The sequence below is a fragment of the Equus przewalskii genome, chromosome 3 (genome assembly GCF_037783145.1).
Source record: "Equus przewalskii isolate Varuska chromosome 3, EquPr2, whole genome shotgun sequence".
NCBI lineage: Eukaryota > Metazoa > Chordata > Mammalia > Perissodactyla > Equidae > Equus > Equus przewalskii.
Window position 1 is genome coordinate 66,899,118 of NC_091833.1, and position 20,752 is coordinate 66,919,869.

General features: G+C 36.0%; 1 protein-coding gene across 1 annotated transcript in view; it reads left to right on the forward strand.

Moving 5' to 3' along the window:
* TMPRSS11D (transmembrane serine protease 11D) overlaps positions 1-20,752 on the forward strand; it is a 55,332-nt gene that overhangs the window by 8,509 nt on the left and 26,071 nt on the right. The window contains exons 2-3 of the mRNA XM_008522999.2: positions 11,119-11,240; positions 13,413-13,531. Coding sequence (XP_008521221.1) covers positions 11,119-11,240; positions 13,413-13,531 — 241 coding nt within the window. The remainder of the gene's footprint in view (positions 1-11,118; positions 11,241-13,412; positions 13,532-20,752) is intronic.

Below are 20,752 nucleotides of genomic sequence, written 5' to 3' on the forward strand. Positions count from 1 at the left end.
GTGAGAGGGAACCATCCTTGTGAAGGAGGGAGGAGGAAAGAACAATGTGAAGGTGACAAGGAAACTCACTGATTCTTTGTTTAATAACAAAGGAGAAAACTGAAGTCCAGAGAAGTGATTTGCGTCATGTCGTACAGCTTTTCTGATCACTTCAACCATGTTTTACTCCTACCATGCGTACTCCTTCCCAAAATAAAAGAGATATCTGTGGCATTTTTTCTGAGCTTTGAGGAATACATTCTATTGTATAGGACTCAAAAATATTAGTATTGGTGATCTTGGAACTCTTCGTTTCATTATGACACAAAATCATCCTGGTAAATGATACTGAGAATCTCAATTCTTTCCACTGCTTCTGTAGGCAATTTGGGCAAGAAGCCACTAGGATTAAATTCAGAAGAGATTGAGTACAAGACGTTATTTTAAAAATATACTGATGCAACTAAATATTACTCAAGAGCATTTGAAACAACTAATCTTGGGTTTGGTCCATGATTCATTAGAAGCCACCTTTTTTTCCTCTGAGAACAATTATAATTTACTGGATATAGTTAAATAGAACTAACAGTGATGATTCCAGTCTCCACTCCTCCCCTCTAAGTTACTGGTAATAACAATCAACCAGTTGCACTGAGAGAATAGTTACAGGAAATTTCTGGATTCTCTATCATGCCTGCGAACTTATTCCCTCCAGTTTGTGCTGAAATGTCTTTCTTACTTTAGACCCTTTACTAACAGATTTTTACTTCTTTAACCTATGCGTTTAATAATATACGATATTTCTTTTTTCTTTGCTCTGCCCCGTCATTCATAGCACCTCCTTCTCCACCTCCCTAAGTAAACAATGTTAAAAACCTAGTATACATCCTTCCATACAAATTAAGCAGGATTGTTTCCTTGGCAACTGTTAGAATCTTTTTAGATTTGGGTCTATATATAACAATCAAATCAAACAGTGGAGGATGAACACATTTGGGGCAAAAAATCCTACCTTGTGCTTCTCTGGAGTGTGAAGCACCAAATTCCTCACCTCACTGGGACATACATTTTTTAGAAACAATGAAATAGCCTGACACTTTCAATTTAGTATTAAAAATCAGGTCACCTTGAACTGAGAGTAAGGGCCCCTGAATCCTTTACTCATTTATTTTCTGCAGAAAGAAAACATATTTATTTCTAGATTAGGGTCAGTATAGTTTGACACAGCAATAAATTAAGGTTTGGAGCATCTTATAATGATCTTAGAGCAGAAGAGGATTGTTTGTGTACTTGGATTTTAGGAAAGAGAAAAGGAACTAGTATGCCTTCAATAAAATTACTCTTTTGTCTGGGAGATACACTGATCTAATTGTACCCAAAACCTTTGTTACATAAAGTGTGGTCCTTGGACCAATAGCATCAGCATCACCTGGGAGCTTGTTGGAAATGCAGAATCCTGGGCCCAACTCCAGATTCACTAAATTAACCCTTGCATTTTCACAGGCAATTCATATATCCATTAAAATTTAAGTACTAAATTAAACAAACTACAACTAAACTAAACAGCTACGAGATAGTCTCTCAAGTATCCAAAATGAAGACAGAGATAGAGCAAGAGGTATTTTCATGTATTTAAATATGAATAAACATGTCCTGTAAGATGGGCATGTGAAGGATGTCCCATCCCTCTCCTGCAGAAACACTAATGCCTTGGGCAAGCTAGAACTCACAGAGCAGCATTTTCTCAACTGAGTTCTAGGAACACTATGTTTCTCAAAATGTTAGGTGTTTCAGAAATAAATGTTTCTGTGCTCAAATAAGTTTGGGAAACACTGCTATCTAGTCAGTTCAGACTGCATAAGGAAAGGAAGAAATAGGAGAATTGGAGAATGAGCAAAGAACGAATGGCTTTTTGTCAATTGGAAGACTGAATTTAATATCAGTTTTTCTCTAGGACTTCTCAGCCTTTTTTGCCACCCGACCCATGACAGGTGACAGTAATACATGTGACACACTACCGTGGATCTAATCAGGCTTGTAAGCAGTTCCCAATGCACTGCTTGTAACTCCACCCAAAACAATAAGAAAACGCAAATGAGTGAGAGGAATTTTATACAAGAACTATCTGCCCTAAATTGTGTAAGAAGTAAATCATTTCAAACCCCTGACTCTTTAGCTATTATTTGTAACAAATTGCTTGCCATCAACAATAATACACCACTGTATTCCAACACCTCACTGAGAATTGCTTTCTAGGAAACAGCATTGAAACTTGAACTGAATGGATTATTGAGTCCTTTTCTGTTGCTGTGAGTTCAAGCCCACCCTCATTATCAATTATTCACTGAGAGCTTGGTAATTTTTTTATTGCAGTAAGTTAAAAATCATTAAAAGATAAATTTAATTTTAACAGCTTTGTTGAGATGTAATTACATACCATAAAGTTCACCCGCTTAAATGTACAATTCAGTGGTTTCCAGCATATTGATAGAATTGAGCAACCATCACCAAAGTCCAATTTCAGAACATTTTCATCATCCCAATAGATACATTTAACTTTAAAAATTGATTTTAAGTACTCGTTTCCCAAAGAGCATTTTGACAATAAAATACTACTTCTTTATACTGTCATGAATATTTCTTTGTAATTTGCAGAAAGTTGACAAAATAATGTTGGTACTAATAAAAGTTAAAGATCATCTTTAGTTAAAAATAAAGAAAAAAGAAAATGAAGGGAAAGAAGAAAGGAAAGAGAGAAATAAAACCCAGTTTTTGAAAACTAAATCCAGATAGGAAAAAATGCTATTTGGAGGAAAATAGACAAGGAAGCAAATCTTCAACTAAATGGTTCTTTCTTGCTTGGAAACTAATCTGGGCTCAATGGCTCCGTCAATAGCTACACTTTCTAGTACTCAGAAGGAATACTACCACTGAACAGCAGTGCCCTCTAGAGCATGCTAGGCTCTCCCTAACATTAATCAGCAAGGAGATCATAACCTGTGTTGGGACTTTCTCTGTTGCAATTGTTGGTGTTGAAATACTAGGTACATATTCTTTGACAACGGTAGAGTCAACAGTATTGCTCCCATCACTTTGTGGATTTAGTGACTCCTAGAGAAATATACTTAAAATATCACCATCATGAAGTTCCAGAAGAAATATTTGCATCTTTTCTGTCGTTTTCAAACAGATTCAAGGTAGGATCACCTTCGTAGACAATGCCTCCTTCTACCGTAATGCTACTGTGTTTGTTTGCACATTGAAAATGCTCCACAGTCTCTATTATGGAAGCAAGATGCTACCCTTTGGGCAGCTGCAGAATTCCAGCAAAGATGGACTTCCTTATAAAGGCCAGGGTATATTAAGTGTAGCAAAGCAGTAACCAGAATATGACTCTATGTCTTTAACTGACTCCTTGTCAGTCAGTCATCTTTGGACATCTTCTATTCATAATTATACATGGCTGATTCTACAACATAAATCCCCTAACTCCAGTTCTCTTTCCACATCCCCTGAAAGGTCTTCTACAATGCAAGAATTAAACACCATGTTCAGAAGTTTCAAACCAATTAAAGGAATATTTTATACCTTAGATCCTTCATTTCAAAAACATGACTGATATTAGAACAAAGGAAATCTCATAAAAGAAGAAATGATCATTTTTAATTGGAAAAATTTAATGCCTACCTTACTTATTGCAGAAACATAAAGTGAACTTTATTGACCAAGAATACATTACAAAACTGGAAGTGTTTTTCAATTTAGCAGAGTCTAAATAAATTAAGATTTATGCACTGTGATGAAGCACAATCTACAACATTTTCCTTCTCTAATAATTGTTAATACAGCCTCAATCACTGGAACCCAGTGAAATTTTTTTTTAATCAGGTAATGATTGCTGTAAATCATCTTGAAATACATTTCAGTGCTATAATAATAATAATAAACTGGAGAAAGAATGTCCATGGCCTTCTAGTATAGGAAAATGATTCCTTCAAGTTTAGAACCAATTAAACAAAGTATGAATAGAGCACCATTAGGGAAGACATTTATTTTTCTCCCAGAAGTAAAGGTGAATTCGGCCTATTGTTGCCACATCCTCTCATGGTGTTTGCTCTATGACCTAGATCTGTTAAAAAGAGCCTGAGTTCCAGAGTATAACCCAAGTCCTAGGAAGAGAAAAATTTAACTAGCCTTTGAAGCAATTGAGCCCACACTCTTAGGGGCAGCAGGTTCTCAAGAACCACCATCAACTCCCAACTCAACCACTACATACACATATACATCCTGATTAGTCATTTGTCTGTATCAACTTGCAAACTTTGTAAGAAGAATTTGAATTCTAGATTGGCTTTCCCTACAAGTAGCACATTCCAGAACTTCAACACATCATTTCAAGTCTGCTATATATAGTTGTGCAGTTTGTGCAATGCACAAAAATGCATGGCTCAGGGGAAGACTGGAAGCTGAGACAGAGTCTATGCTCCCTGCCAAGCTGTCTGTCCCAGAGCGAAGCTGCATGCAGCCCACAGAGTACCCTTTTATAATTGTCTCTGTCTCCCAGAGAAGTGTCTTTTCCTAATTCTTACAAAAGCATTATAGAGGTTAGCTCTGGTCTCTCACATCTTGCCCAGCCTCTGTATCCTCAGGAAGTATAAAGTGATGTATATTCTCAAGAAATATAAACTTATTTGAATGCTACCCAAGATAAAAGTAAATAGGAAAGTAAATCATTGAATTAAAAGAAAGTAATGTAGTGCCTTCCAAAGGTACACACACATAAAGCGTTACGTATTCGTGATTCAAGGATAGGATTCTTATCTTCCATATGAACCCAGAGTTTTCAGAATGCATCATGGTTTAATAAAACAAATAGATTCAAGAAGTCTTAAAACTGTGGCACTGGCTCTGCCACCAACCACTTGTTCAATCCTGAATAATCCTGTGTGTCTCTCTTTCCTTTTACAGTGCACCTAAGTTTATCAAGAACAAAAAAACTTAAGAATTAAAAAAATAAATAAAAGTGTTAGACTAGATCAGTGATTTGCTGGAAATAGGAGAGGATCCTTTTCTCCCATCCCAAATTCAAACAGAAAAGCTACTCCATTTTCATCTGTTTTCCATTATTAAGCTTCTAAGAAAGACCTTGCTTGAACAAAGTGTTGCTCAAATTAAAAAGCATTAAACCATTGAATCGAATAGTCTCTACTGCCTGCCTAGTGGAAACTGTCTAGCGCTAATGAAACTGACTAAATTAGAGTAAGTCCCTTTACTTTGGAACTGTTTCTCATCTTCTTAATAACTCCAACATATAAAACACATTCAATTATATGTGTTCATGTACCCTGTAAGGATATAAGGTCGTTAAGGTCTGTAAAAATATTTTTGAACTTTTCATTTCTGAGCATAAACAATAAGGTAGTAAGTGTGATAGAAATTAATAATAACAACATGATGATTAACAGAAAATCTCCTCCCATCTGATGTGGACATTTGCAATTTGAGCTTGACAGACCTGGACTCACATTCCAGCTCTATCACATACTAGCTGAGTAACTAAGCCTCTGTTTCATCATCTGTAAACTAGGGTTATTTACAAGGATTAAACTAAACGATGTAGAAAAACTCAGCACAGTGCCAGGTAAGCACTCAATAGATGGTAGAGATTATTCTCTGATCTATATTTTACTTGTCAGTATTCAAAATGAGAATGCACAGCATACAATCCTATATGAAGTCCCTCCAAATTATAGTAAAATTATTTTTAAACCCCTCTTTGCCGTGTCATTCAGTTTTGCCATAAACAATGCCTGATGTGGACTCTGTAATGGGTATTGTGTGAGAGATGGGGCATACCCAACAGACAAGATGCATCTCTCCGTTTCACAAGTTACAGCTAAGAGGTTGGGTGCAGGCAAGAAAATCATTGTTTACCAGATGAAGGGATAAGGACTAGACAGTTCATTGGACATTATGAGACCAGATGAGGGGGAGCTAAAGGAGGGAAAAGAAAGATCCTTGAATTGTCTTAAGAATAAAATGGGAGTTTGCCAGTAGCTGAGGAATGATGATTTTTCAGGCAAAGGGTCATCACACACAGGAGCGGCTGTAATATTTAGTTTGACTGAGGTTAAGTGGGCAGGTGAGGATGTGGCAGAAGATGAAGCTGCAGAGGAAACTGTGATGGGCTTTAAATGCCATATGGAAGGTTTGGATGCCATCCTGAGGATCTTGATGGCACTAGAGATAAATTTCAAATGAGGTAGGGGAAGGGGAGGGTGTCAGAACCTAAGATTTAAATTCAAAAAATTCCTGGAAGCATTTTAATGAGTTGATTGCAAAGAAGTCAAAATCTTGGATTCAATCTAGATTGCTTTTTTCCCCCACATGTCATAAGCGAACCATCAGCAAATCCTCTAGGATCTAAATTCAAAATATATCCAGACTCTGACTGCTTCTCACTACCTCCCCTGCTACCACCTTTGTCTAAACTACCATCATCTCTCACCTCAATTATTGAATGGACCTCCTAAATTATCTCCCACTCCATCACAGGCCCATTACTCCCCCCACATCACCTAGAGTGACCCTATTAAAGAAATAGATCTGATGTCACTCCTTGGCTCAGAACTCTCGAAGAATTTCTATCTCACTCAGAAGAAAGACCAAAGCCTTACATGCAAACCCTACGATCTGTCCCCACCACTGACTCACTACTCCTTTCTGACCTTATCTCTCTCTAATACCCCCCACCCCTAACTTGCTGGGTCCACTTCAGTCCAGCTGCCACTTTGCTGATCCTCAAATTAACCAGGAAAGCTCCTGGCTCTGGACCTGCTGTTCCCTCTCCCTAGATCATTCTTCCCTGGTATCTTCACGGCTTATTCAACTTACTTGCTTCTGGTGTTTATTCAAACGTCACCTTCTCAGCACAGCCTTTCCTGGCCATTTTACCTAAATTTTCAGCACTCCTATACACACTCCCTTTCCCACCTCCTCATTTCTTACCATTATTTTACTCATTTATCTTATTCATTTCTGTCCCTCTCCCCCCCATCATTAGGACTGCTAGGATTGTCTGTTTCTTTTCATTGTATTCCCAGCACCTAGAACACTGCAGGCACTCACCAAACGTCTCTTGAATTAACTGATTAGTGGAAGAAAGGAGACAACTTAAGAGGCATTTTAAGCAATACAAGTAAGGGGATAACAGCCAGAATTGAGAAAGAAATACAGGATATAGAGAAAAAGACTTCGGTGGTAAGAAGCACTGTTTGGTGACCTCTTGAATGTGGGAAGTGACGAAAGGGGACAGGTATAGTTAATTCCTGGGTCTCTACCTTAGGGTACCAGGTAGATGGTAGTGACATTCCCAATATTAAAATAGTGGGGAGTGAGTGCAGCCTGGGGAAAAAGATAGCACGCTCAGTTTTCACTTGAACTGTTACATTTAAGGCGGTTGTAAAGCATCCATAAGATGTCAATGGATAATCAGAAATGATGGTGTGGAGCTCAAAGACAGAAGTCTGGGCTGAAGATCTATCTTAAGAAATATTATCTTATTGCATGCTTGCTGAAACCATGGCCTCGGATCACTGAGGAAGAATACAAAGGAGGAAAGGACCAAATCTTTGTTACTATGAAACCTGAAATCTTATTTAAATGGACACAGAATTGTCTAAAATTTCTGTATAAACATAACACGTGTATTTGAATTTGCAATTATTCTGTCACTGTTTTGCTCCATTTTTGTAGACAATGGAAAGTTATTGCCAAATGGCTCTATTAATCCACAACCATGTATTGGTTGTAATTATATGTCAGTGGCAGAGGTTAATTAGTATTCCTACATAAATCTGATAATGGAAGGTGTACTTTCAAGTTAAAACTAAATCAAAAATTCTTTTATTGCACACTTACTACATGTAAGACAAAGTTCTAGCACTCAATTTAATAAGCACTCAATAGATGTTGATTATCTTTGCTTCACCCAAGTGAGGTCGGAGAGAGAGGAGTGCCAAAGCTTTCTTGGCTCCTGTCGGTTGAGGGAGGAGGTTATGTGAGAGGAAGTGCATGTTCTTTGATTCAAACCAACCTGGTTTCCATTTCCAGCTCTGTCACTCCTGAGTAATTATGAGTTATTTACTCTCTGAGCCTCAGTTTCCTTATCTTCAGAACAAGGATCATAATACCTAACTTACTTTACAAGACTATTATGAATATTGGCAATATACAAGTACAATGTCTGATGCTTAGGTTTTCATAATAAAAGTATAGAATAAGTTTTCCAACATTCATGTAATTTTCCACCTCAATGAAAGAGAAAAAGAGAGAGAGAAGCTTGTTAAACATGTCACAACTGCATATTTGTTTTGCTGTTTAAACGCAAGCACCAAAATTCTCAGTGATCAGGATCCTGCTTTAAAAGCAAAATATATTCTTGCGCAGATCTCTATTGCATTATAAATCAAACTTCAGACAGTGTTCACAAACATGTTTTCTCTAATAGTTTACAAAGTAAATACTGTGCACAATTTAGTTTCTGTTGGCATAAGATTTATAATCAGCCACATACAGAGGTTCAACGATAAGTTGCACTACCAAAAATAGAGCAGATATTTCTTCAGCTGTTTCTACAGGGTGGAACAACCCATTCTTATGCAATTAATTATGGCCTGTCAGCGTAAGGTAATTTGGGCTCCACACCCTTTGTTTACTGAGTCATGTTTCATGGTGCTTTTCAGTCATTGAATTCAAGAAGTTTTCCTTCAAGTGAAGCAAAGTTGGCTCTAAAGTCATTCTCATGGGAGGCTCATCTGAGCAAAAGCAAATGCTGACTTTCGCCTTCGGTTTTTGCTTTGGGGGGTTTTGGCATTAAATTTCGTTTTTTTTAGTACTTCTCACTCCACACTCATAAAGCTTGACACATCAGTTCATCTCTGGAAAAGCCAGCCTCCGGTTGTTGAGGTGGAGGAGCAATCAGTTCAAAACTTATTTAGGTTTTAGAGTTTACACTTGCCTGCAACCCTGTCTTCTTTTGGCTCTTACACTGCTCAGCAGCCACTAATGTTTACTAAACTCATAAATGCCAAACACTGTGCATTTGTGATCACACGTCATTGGCACAACAACCCCAAAAGGAAACAGATGAGTAAACTAAGGCTCAAAAAGTTAGTGAATGTCAAAGTGCCAATTTTCTCCAACGTGAAAATTACTCAGAAGTGGTTCCCAAACATTGGATTCTGGACCGGTGCCAGTGAAAGTCAGTTTTCACTAGCATAGCAAAATGAACAAGTAAGAGCAATGTAGTAAAAAGACATTATAACGCTAAAGCTCAATTACTCATCTTATTATTCTGAGATTATGCCCTTCCGACTTTTATACATTTAAATGCCCTTTTATTAAATGATAATGTTTGATCATGCTCAATTTTTTAAAATTGTGAATCTGCCTATTCAACAAAATTAAGTTGGAAAGTCTCTGTCCACCTCCAATAGTCTTCTGAACTGTTACTGGTCTCAGAGCTACAGCATACATTGCGCAGGTGATTACACTGTAAAATACCAAGAGGTGCCCCATGATAGGTATGTGAGTCAGGCAAAGCCCAAACAACACAGGCAACCCTGCTGTGAAACCTAAATGTCCAGGAACCACTGACCTTCAGAGCATTCCCTTCATAGTTATACCAGAATGTCAGCAAAACAAATAGAAAGAATGAAAGACCATATTCTGACTAAAAGTAACCACTTTTCAGCTCTAAGTCTTTTAAATCTAAAACACATCCAGGAATTAACACATGCAATAAATATTTATAAATATCATAAATATTTATGAACCACTTAAATATGCTAGGCACCCTATGAAGTGTCAGAAATACAGGCATGAATATTATCTTGACTTTCAAGGTTTTCACAGCCTAATAGATAATCTATTTAATAGGAATATATACTTTAGAACACTTAACCCCACTGATCTTTAAAATAGCCTTGTGACGTAAGTATTATTATTCCCATTTTTCAGATGAAGAAAGTCTCAGATAAATGACAAAATGATCTCTAAACACACAAAGGATAAAACAGGAATTCACACTTGGCTCTTCTGGCAACCTCCTCAGTTTGAGTGTGTGTGGTGCTGGGGAGGGAGGCAGCAAAGAAGATAGTAACCCGGGCTCTATGCTAATATAATACCAGATGCTGTGCTAGTAAAAGTCTATTGCCTTACACTGCAGTTGATAAATTTGTGGGGGAAAAAATGATAAATTACACAAATCCTCTGCTGTTGGTGCAGTTCTAATTCATTTCAAGTAGGAACTCTCCTGGATCTCAGCTCTCAGCCTCTGGCTACATCCCCATTTTTATTAATATGGAGAATATTACATTGAGCAATGCTACTGTTCTGGCTCCCTCTACCCCTCTTCACACCCTAAATGATCTATCTTCTGTACATCCCTGGGGATGGTGCCCAGAAAAGGGAGCTTACTACAGTAGCGTCCACATAGAGTCTTAGAAAGAGTTGTAGTAAAACAGAGAAAAATTAGTTGTTATTCTGGAGAACATCATCAACTGGTAGAAGGAAAAGCAATTGTAAACCATAGTTTAGATTTCCTTATCCTTCTGTCAAACTACCTAAATGTCAACACTTTTTTCAATTTTTTCTTTTAAAGATTGGCACCTGAGCTAACAACTGTTGCCAATCTTCTTTTTTTTTTTTCTGCTTTTTCTCCCCAAATCCCCCCAGTACATAGCTGTATATTTTAGTCACGGGTCCTTCTAGTTGTGGCACATGGGACACCACCTCAGCAGGGCCTGATGAGTGGTGCCATGTCCCCGTCCAGGATCAAAGTGGGTGAAACCCTGGGCTGCTGAAGAGGAACACACCAACTTAACCACTCGGCCATGGGGCCAACCCCAATGTCAACACTTTTGTGTTGAAAAAAATTTGAAAGAAAAACCATCAAAAAGAGTGTTCAGTTCAAGTTCCTTTCCAGAACTAAATTCCTATCAAGAATTATTCAGTTTCCACTATAGAGAGCCATATGCAAGCTAAGAGACTTAGAAAGGCAGACAATCATCACGGGCACTGAAATGATGGTTTTTCTGAGTGAAATGCATGGCTTTGATCCTTTTCTCTTGTCTTAAGGCCAGCACGGGCACCATCAACCTCAAGATTCCTGAATCCATATGTAGTGTGTCTTCTTGTCGTCGCTGGGGTGGTGATCTTGGCAGTGACCATAGCTCTACTTGTCTACTTTCTAGCTTTTGGTAAGTAACAGAAGATTAAAAGTACCACCTTTCAGACTAAATAACTAAATATACTTTAAGATTAAAAGTTTGGCATTTTCTCTTTTATTGACACTTTTATTTTTAAATATAACATAATCATGTATCTTATTCATTATATTCCTAACTATATGCTCATGTCTATATTTTCCCTCAATCAATATTTTTCTCTTGTCTTTTTTGGCCATTTTAGTATGATAAATATTATTACCTAGGCATATATCTAGCCAAAGAAAAAACTCTTGATACTTTTCTGATGTTAGGATTTGCTCATTTTGCTTTTTCATTAATACCATGAGTTCCTTCTTCATTTAATAACCTGATAAAATTTTAAAAGTGAAATATTACAAAGAACCTTAAGTTTAAACATTTAAAAGTTGAATGTACCTAAGTGTTTGTTAACTCATGATCTGTCTCCTGAAAACAGTCTTAGGAGCAGAACAGTTACAATAGGAGATGAATTTGCAGTGAAGAAGCAGAAAGGGGTAAAAACAAACTTTAACAAAAATCCTGTTCTTTTATTATTTGTTTCTCTCATTTCTTTTAATTTTTTTTACTAAGTCACAAAAAAATAGGGAAGAATGACAAGATACAAATAATATAAAGAATATATATACCCTGCTCATTCATTAAAAACTTTCTTTAACATCTCAGTCAGTATTCTTTCAGATGTTTTAATGTAGATAAGATGTGTCAAATTTCACTAAATGATATATGGTATAACCTGCTTTTTTCACTTAAAAATACATTTTGAGGTTATTTTTATTTCAGCTATAACTTTTAAATTGTGTGTGACTGTGGAGAGAGAGAGAACATAATTTATTGTACGTCATATTGTAAACAGGCAAAGATGCTTAACTACGCAAAGGTTGAAAAACTCCCAATGGTGCAATAAAATTACGAACATTAGGAAAAGCAGTAATTAGGAGCAATCTTTTCTGCCAATCAAATTACAAATATCGTGGCTAAATTTTGCTATCAAATCACCTGGAGTCGACTATGTCTAAGGTGAATTACAGAAATAGGAAAAAGAAGCATCAAGTTCCCCATTAAATTTATGAGTTTTTACTCTTAATGATACTGTATAGTCATGCATTGCTTACTGATGAGAATATGTTCTGAGAAGTACATTCTTAGGGGATTCCATCATTGTGCAAACATCATACTTACACAAACCTAGATGGTATAGCCTACTACACACCTAAGCTACATGGTACTAATGTTATGGATCCACCACTGGATATGAAATCTGTCACTGACCCAAACATCACTAAGTGGGCATGACTATATTGTCACACTTAAACACAAAGGGAGGAACCTAGGTAAGTAGTCTTCGAACTATATCCCAGTGACCCCTTATGGCCCTAGAAAGACCTGTTCTCCACCACAAAGAACTACACTATCTTTCTCCCAAGATCTCCAACTCTTTCTTCTGTTTGAGCTATTTCTCTGCCGTAAATTCTGTATATGAATGATCTAAAGGAAGCAGAGATTTTTTTTCCTGAGACAAATTACGTTAGGTTACATTCACGTGCATAAAGTTTCTAAGATGAGTGCAAGTACGTTTTAAAGATTTTTATTTCCTTCACACAGCTGAGTATGTCCACTGGAAGACCCTTTTTGATGGAAATAATTCACTTTGGACAACCAAATTAGATATCTTGTCAGAAGACATTTTCTAGCTTAGTCCAGAAAGACTAATGACAAATCACTAATTCCACTATAAAGAATATTATTTGAAATAATTTTTTAAACTATTCAGAATTACATGTGGTTATTCCTTGATGATAAATGGATAATAGCAAATTACAGACAATCATTAATATTTCTTGAATGAATAAATCCGAAAACACAAATCTCCCTAAAATATAGTAAGAATGAAAATTATGATACTTTTGAATGATTTTTAATTTCTCAAATAATAATGCAGCTCTGATTTTTATACATCTTTAACAGTTACAGCTTTGCCAATCTTCTTAAAAACTGAAAGAAAAATAATTTTATTATACTTACATTTATATTAAGTTTAGAGTTTTCTTTCTTTCAAGGCAAGCAAATTATTAAAAATTGTGTAATATAGCATCTCATAATCCTAAATAAAGATTAAAGTACTTAGTAACATGAGACTGATTCTGCCTTTTGTTTGTTTTACAGGTCAAAAATCTCACTTTTACCGCAGCAGCTTTCAAATCCTAAATGTTCAATATAGTGATCAGTTAAATTCACCAGCTACACAAGAATATAGGACTTTGAGTGGAAGAATTGAATCTATGGTAAGTTAATATTTTATCCATATTTATTTTATGGATCATATATTTGATTCCATCATAATGAATATGATAATAAAGCTAATATTTGTGATATATTTGTAATTGCTAGATGCTCTACATATTTCCCTCTCTCAAATGGTGAAAGATTTGATTCTTTGTGTTTTTTCCAAGTTAATTTGCAGGTATACTGGTTCTTATTCACATTTCAAGTCACCAGTGAAAAGTATTAGATGGATCATGAGTAAATTTTGTATGATTATTATTTCAAAGACTGAAAGTTATTGTTTGTGCAATTTAAGCATTTATTACTGCTCACCTTGAGAATGCCTTTTTAAATCCTTTTCATTTTGTCTTCTTTCCTCCTTCTGCATTCAACCAAACACACACTTAGAAGATGTTAAAAGGTATGTTTGTATATCAATAATGCATAGTCTGGACATCACACCAAAGTGTGTTCAATGATACACATAGAAAATATACAAAGCAAGCTTGGATTTCCCCTTGAAGAGGCCAGGGTACCTACCAGAAAACCTACCAAAAGTGTACCCTTAGCATTCTTTCACCACCACAAAACAGAGTCTGCCCTTCAGCCGCACAGAGTCAGAACTGACCAGTCTCAGGATTACTCACTTACCCTTACCTTTTTTAAGAGTCCAAAGAATATAAATTAATCCAATGGTTCTAAAATTTTAGCATGTAACAGAATCACCTGGCAGGCTTGTTAAAACACAGATTTCTGGGCCCCCATGTCAGAATTTCCGATTTAGTAGGTCTGGCGTAGGCCCAAGAATGTGCATTGCTAACAAGTTCCCAGGCGATGCTGACGCTAATGGTCCAGGGACTACACTTCAGGAACCACTATGGTAATCTATAAGAGTTATCACGGCTGGGGGATGGAATCATTTGCTTATCTAACATTTTTCCTCAGAAGAAAAGATTACTGGAAGCCAAGTTGTTAGACAACTGCTTGGTGAGCACGGAATTAGAGCAAGGGAAGTTAAGTATATCATTTAAGTGTTTAATGAGATCAGAATAAACAGCTGAATCAGAATTATTTTGGAAGAGAAGCTAGGCCAGGAGGCAGAGGTAAAGTTAACAGTGGGGAACAGCAGCTTATTATGTCAGAAGTGGGAGCCTCCTGCCCCTGCAATAAACAGTTATTAAGCATCAATCCTGCCAAATGCTGTAGACATACAACAATGGAATAGATAGTGGATCCTGCGTTTGTGGAGCTTAGTCTAACATGGAAGATTAAACAAGCCTACAGATACTCACAATACAAGACATATAGGGAGGATGTGACAGAAGAGCAATGCAGACATGAGTTTGTGGTGAGAGGATAAATTATATCCAATCATGGAGACCAGAGACGGCTTCTTATAAAAGATGACTTTTCAGGTTGGCTGTAAGAATGAGTAGGGCACACTACCGCCAAAACATAAGCCAAGGCATTTAGGGGAGAAGGTGCTTAGCTAACAGGTTTGGACTTTATTTTGTAGGCAAAAAGTCTTGAGCTGGAGACAACATGATATGAACAGACTTCAACAGATTCATGTTCAGAAATGTAAAACTTAGATTATAAAGAGAAGAGCCTGCACACAGACTAGCTGGAAGCTTATTACAGTGGTCTAGAAAAGAGCCAAGAAGTTAAGACCTTGAATTAGGAAATATCCCAGAAAATGTGGAATTGCAGATAAAGCTTCCACATCTTGCTCACCAAAGAAACTCTTCTCCCCAACTTACTACTTTCTCCTCCCAAAATGTTCTGAAAAAAGCAACAGGAATATTTAGTTATATCATTTGTATGATGAGACAGCATTGTTTGGACTTCAAACCAATGGATACTTTTAAATTTCTTGAAGAAGCTACTAGAGATATAGACCCCATACTTCATTTTTTTGAGCTTCACTTTATTGTGCTTCATAGATAGTGCATTTTTTTTACAAACGGAAGGTTTGTGGCAACCTTGTGTTGTGCAAGTCGATTGGCACCATTTTTCCAACAGTATTTGCTCTCTTTGTATCTCTGTGTCACATTTTGGTAATTATTGCAATATTTAAAATTTTTCACTATTATTATATTTGTTATGATGATCTGTGATCAGTGATCTTTGATGTTCCTACTGTAATTGTTTTGGGGTGCCACACACTGTGCCCATTTGAGGCAGTGAACTTAAGGGATAAATGTTATGTGTTTTCTGATTTCTCCACTGACCAGCTGTTTCCTCGTCTTACTCTCTCTCCTTGGGCCTCCCTATTCTTTGAGACATAAAAATATTGAAATTAGGCCAATTAATCAATTAATAACCCTATTATGGTCTCTAAGTGTTCAAGTGAAAGGAAGAGTTGCACATCTCTCACCTGAAATAAAAAGCTAGAAACGATTAAGCTCAGTGAGGAAGGCATGTCAAAAGCCAAGACAGGCTGAAAGCTAGCTCTCTTGTGCCAAACAGTTAGCCAAGTGGTGAATGAAAAGGAAACGTTCTTTAAGGAAGTTAAAAGTGCTACTCCACTGAACACACAAATGATAAAAAAGCAAAACAATCTTACTGCTGTTATGGAGAAAGTTTTAGTGGTCTGAACAGATCAAACCAGCCACAACATTCCCTTAAGCCAAAGCCTAATCCAGAAGAAGGCCCTAACTCTCTTCGATTATATGAAGGGTGAGAGGGGTTAGGAAGCTTAGAAGAAACATCTGAAGTTGGCAGAGGTTGCTTCATGAGGTTTAAGGAAAGAAGCTGTCTCCATAACATAAAAGTACAAGGTGAAGTAGCAAGAGCAAGTGCTGATGTAGAAGCTGCAGCAAGTGATCCAGATGATGTGGCTAAGATCATTAATGAAAGTGGCTACATCAAACAACAGATTTTCAATATAGATAAAACAGCCTTATATTGGAAGGAGATGCTATCTAGGATTTTCACAGCTAGAGAGGAGAAGTCAATGCCCGGCTTCAAAGCTTCGAAGAAGCTAAAGCTACCGGTGACTTTAAGTTGAAACCAATGTTCATTTAGCAGTCTGAAAATTCTCAGGTCCCTTAAGGATTATGCTAAACCTACTCTGCCTGTGCTCTATAAATGGAAACAACAAAGCCTAGATGACAGCACATGTTTATAACATAGTTTACTGAATATTTTAAGCCCACTGTTGAGACTTACTGCTAAGAAAAAAAGATTCCTTTCAAGATATTACTGGTCATTAATAATGTGCCTGGTCACCCAATAGCTCTGATGAAGATGTACAATGAAATTAATGTTGTTTTCATGCCTGTTAACATAATACCCATTCTTCAGCCCATGGATCAAGGAGTAATTTCAATTTTCACGTCTTATTATTTAAGAAATACATTTTATAAGGCTATAGCTGCCATAGCTAGTGATTCCTTTCACGGATCTGGGCAGTCAGTTGAAAAGTTTCTGGAAAGGATTCGCCATATCAGAGGCCATTAAGAACATTTGTGATTCATGGGAAGAGGTCAAAATAGCAACATTAACAGGAGTTTGGAAGTTGATTCCAACCCTCATGGATGAGTTTAAGAGGTTCCATGGTCGAAGTAACTGCAGATGTGGTAGAAATAGAATGAGAACTAGAATTAAAAGTGGTCGAGCGTGAAAATGTGACTTAATTGCTGGAATCTCATGATAAAACTTTAACAGATGAGGAGTTGCTTGTTATGGATGAGCAAAGAAAGCGGTTTCTTGAGATGGAATCTACTCTTGGTGAAGATGATGTGAAGATTATTGACATGATAATAAAGTATTTAGAATATTACATAAACTTAATTGATAAAGCAAGGCTAAGGTTTGAGAGGATTGACTCTAATTTTGAAAGAAGTCCTACTGTAGGTAAAATGCTATCAAACAGCATGCATGCTACAGAGAAATCGTTCATGAAAGGAAGAGTCAATCGATGCAGCAAACTTCATTGTTGTCTTATTTTAAGAAATTGCCATAGCCACCCCAGTCTTCATTAATCACTACACTGATCAGTCAGCAGCCATCAATATTGAGGCAAGACCCTCCACTAGCAAAAAAATTAGGAATTGCTGAAGATTCAGATGATGGTTAGCATTTTTTAGCAATAAAGCATTTTAATTAAGGTTTATACATTGTTATTTTAGGCATAATGCTATTACGCACTTAAAAGACTCTAGCATAGTGTAAACATAACTTTTACATGCACTGGAAAACCAAAAAGTTTGTATGATTCACTTTACTGCCATATTGACTTTATTGCCCTGGTCTGGAAATGAACCCACAATATCTCTGAGGAATGTCTGTATTCATAATGAAGTCCTCACACCCACACAAAGACAGCTTGTAATGTTTCAGCTGTGTACCCAGCTTAATAAAGGGAGCAAACTAAAAGGGTGTGTATCAAGAAGAATCTCAGCTTCGTGATAGGGATTAGAATCCAGGTATTTGCCATTACAGCAAGATGTCAGAACTGTCTTCAGCCCCAGTTAGGTCACTCAGTTCTTCCCAGATAGATTAAGCAGGTTAGGTCAGCTCATCCTTAATAGAGCATATGTAAAATTGCAAAAGGCTAATTTGGAGAGAAACGGCACAAAACATAGGTTCAGCAATGTGAAGAGGATGAACTAAATAAATTTCTTTTGAAAAATACTACCAGTACTTTTGGAAGATATTCAAAAGTCTTTAGAACACAATTCCAATTAAAAAAATTATAATTTAGCTTGTAATTCTTAAACTATTCTCAAAAATGTTCAGTAAATTATAATGCACATATAGATCTCATCAAAATGAAAGTAGTTTTAGTATTGTCTCTTGCTATAAAGATAATAAACAAATAGGCAGAAAATTCAGGGAATTCAAGAAATATAAAGAAGAAAGAAATATGCACTAAATCTCAACACTTAGATATATCCACTATTAACATTTTGATGTTTCAAGTACCTTTCTATGCAAACTGCATACATCCTACAGGCACAAACATAAAAGTTTCTGTCAGTGGAATCATACTATATATGCTGGTTTATTATGTACTTTTTTTTCAAATATGTCAGAGGTATTTAAATATCAATAAATTTAGAAATATATCATTTTAAATAACAAAGCAGTATTATAGAGTGTAGATGTACAACATTTTATTTAAGCACTCCTCTATTGACAGTTTAAATTGTTCCCAGTTTTCCACTATTATATTCAACATTCTGATGACCACCTATGTTCACACATTCTTGCACACGAGTGATTATATTTTTGGGATATATTCCCGAAGTAGAATTACCAGAGTATAGGGCCAATGCATTTTTTATTTTTCTCTAGAGATTTTTAATTGTTTTATATTTAATAAGGATTTTATTTTAGACGTATTTTAGATTTACAGAGAAGTTGCATCACCAACAGTATATAAGTACGCGTAGGTATGCTTATTTCCCTACTGCATTAACACTAGGTGGTGTAAACCTTTTTAATTGTTGATATTCTGACAGGAGAGAAGTGATATCGCACTATTATTTTGATTTGCATTTCTTTGATTACTAGTAAGATTAATGTCTCTTCATATATTAGTAGATCATTTTTATTTCATTTTTTAAGATATGAAATTTTCATTTCATTTTTATAATTTCATTTCAATTGCTTGGTCATGACTTTGCCCATTTTCTTACTGGAGCATTGGTCTTTTTTACATCAATTTGAGAAAAACTCTTTCCATATTAGAATATTAAAATTTGTCTATAACTCATGTTGCATATATTTCTCTAATACGTGACTTGACTTTCAACTTCATTTAAAATGTAGGGGTTTTTAAATGCCAAATAGATTTAACTTTTTATGTAGCCAGAATTATTAATCCTTTTTATGATTTCTCACTTTTGTGCTAGGTTAAAAATGACTTTCTCCACTCCAAATACTCTTCAAAATGTTCACTCACATTTTCTTTTCATAATTTTATTATTTCCAGTTTTTAGAATTTTATCTTTGATTCATCTGTAATTTATTCTTTAACAAGGTAGAGATCCAGCTTTTTTCCCCCAAGTAGCTAGGTGGTGGTACCAAAACAATATGTTAAATAGTGCAATAGATTTGTTTGTCATGCCACCTTTATCATAGGCTAAATTCCTCCTTTTCTTTTATCTGTACTCTAGTCTTTTTCACTTTCTGTACTCTACTCTTTTTAATCTTTGCTTGCACCAATACTAAGCTATTTAGAGTACTGTTTATATTTTTATAATGTTTATATATTTATAATACTGTTGCAAACAGTATTACTGTTTACATGTTTACAATATACTTAAACATCTGGCAGAGCAAGATTTGCCTTGAAATTCTTCTTATTTATGATTCTCATGGTTAATCTCATTTATTTATCCTTCTGTAAAAACCCTTTGAACATTTAAAACACTATATGAATAATATTCTAATATAGTGTTTTATAGTTTACAAAGCACTTTCACAAACATTATCTAACCTTCAACTCACAACAGCCATATGAATTAAAAAATTATTTTTATAGGTGGGTAAGCAAAGGTTGTGAGATTAAAAAAACATGTCAAAGGCCATTCAACTAGAAAGTGGTAGAGCCAGAATTCAAACTAAGTCTCCTGACTCCACATGCACGAATCATACCATTTCCCAATGATAACACGAGTACTATTATTATCCTTGAACCATAGACAACATTGCTGCACTTAAGGAGCAATGGAATTGTCTCAGAACTTTCCACCACATTAAGCAATTCACTTCTCTGTTCTGGTTCTCAGTTTATTCATCAATAAAATAAAATCACTGGACTAGATGATTTTTATAGTACATTCTAACTCAAAAAAATCTATGATTTTGTGATTTTAATGCAAGATATCCATGCCACCCGTTCACCTGTTTTTCTTATCCTGCCCCTCTGGCCACTCCTTCTCTGTGTCCTTTCCAGGCTCACCTTCCCCTACGCCACCACTAAATGTTGAAATTTCCCCAAGGCTTTAATCTACACACTCCTCTCTTCTAACACTATTTTCTATCTCTAGATGATCTTACCCATGACCATTATTTCAACCAACACTTATATACTAATGAGTCACTCTATCCCCAGGCCAGACTTTTTTTCTGTACTTCAGACATTTTCACCCACGTACCAGCTTGATATCTCTCTATGGATGTTTTAGAAACATCTCAAATACATTATGTCCAAAAATCAAACTCATAGTCTCCCCAGACTATCTTCACTTTTTTCCAATAATCCTATCCCCATTAATATCAATATCATA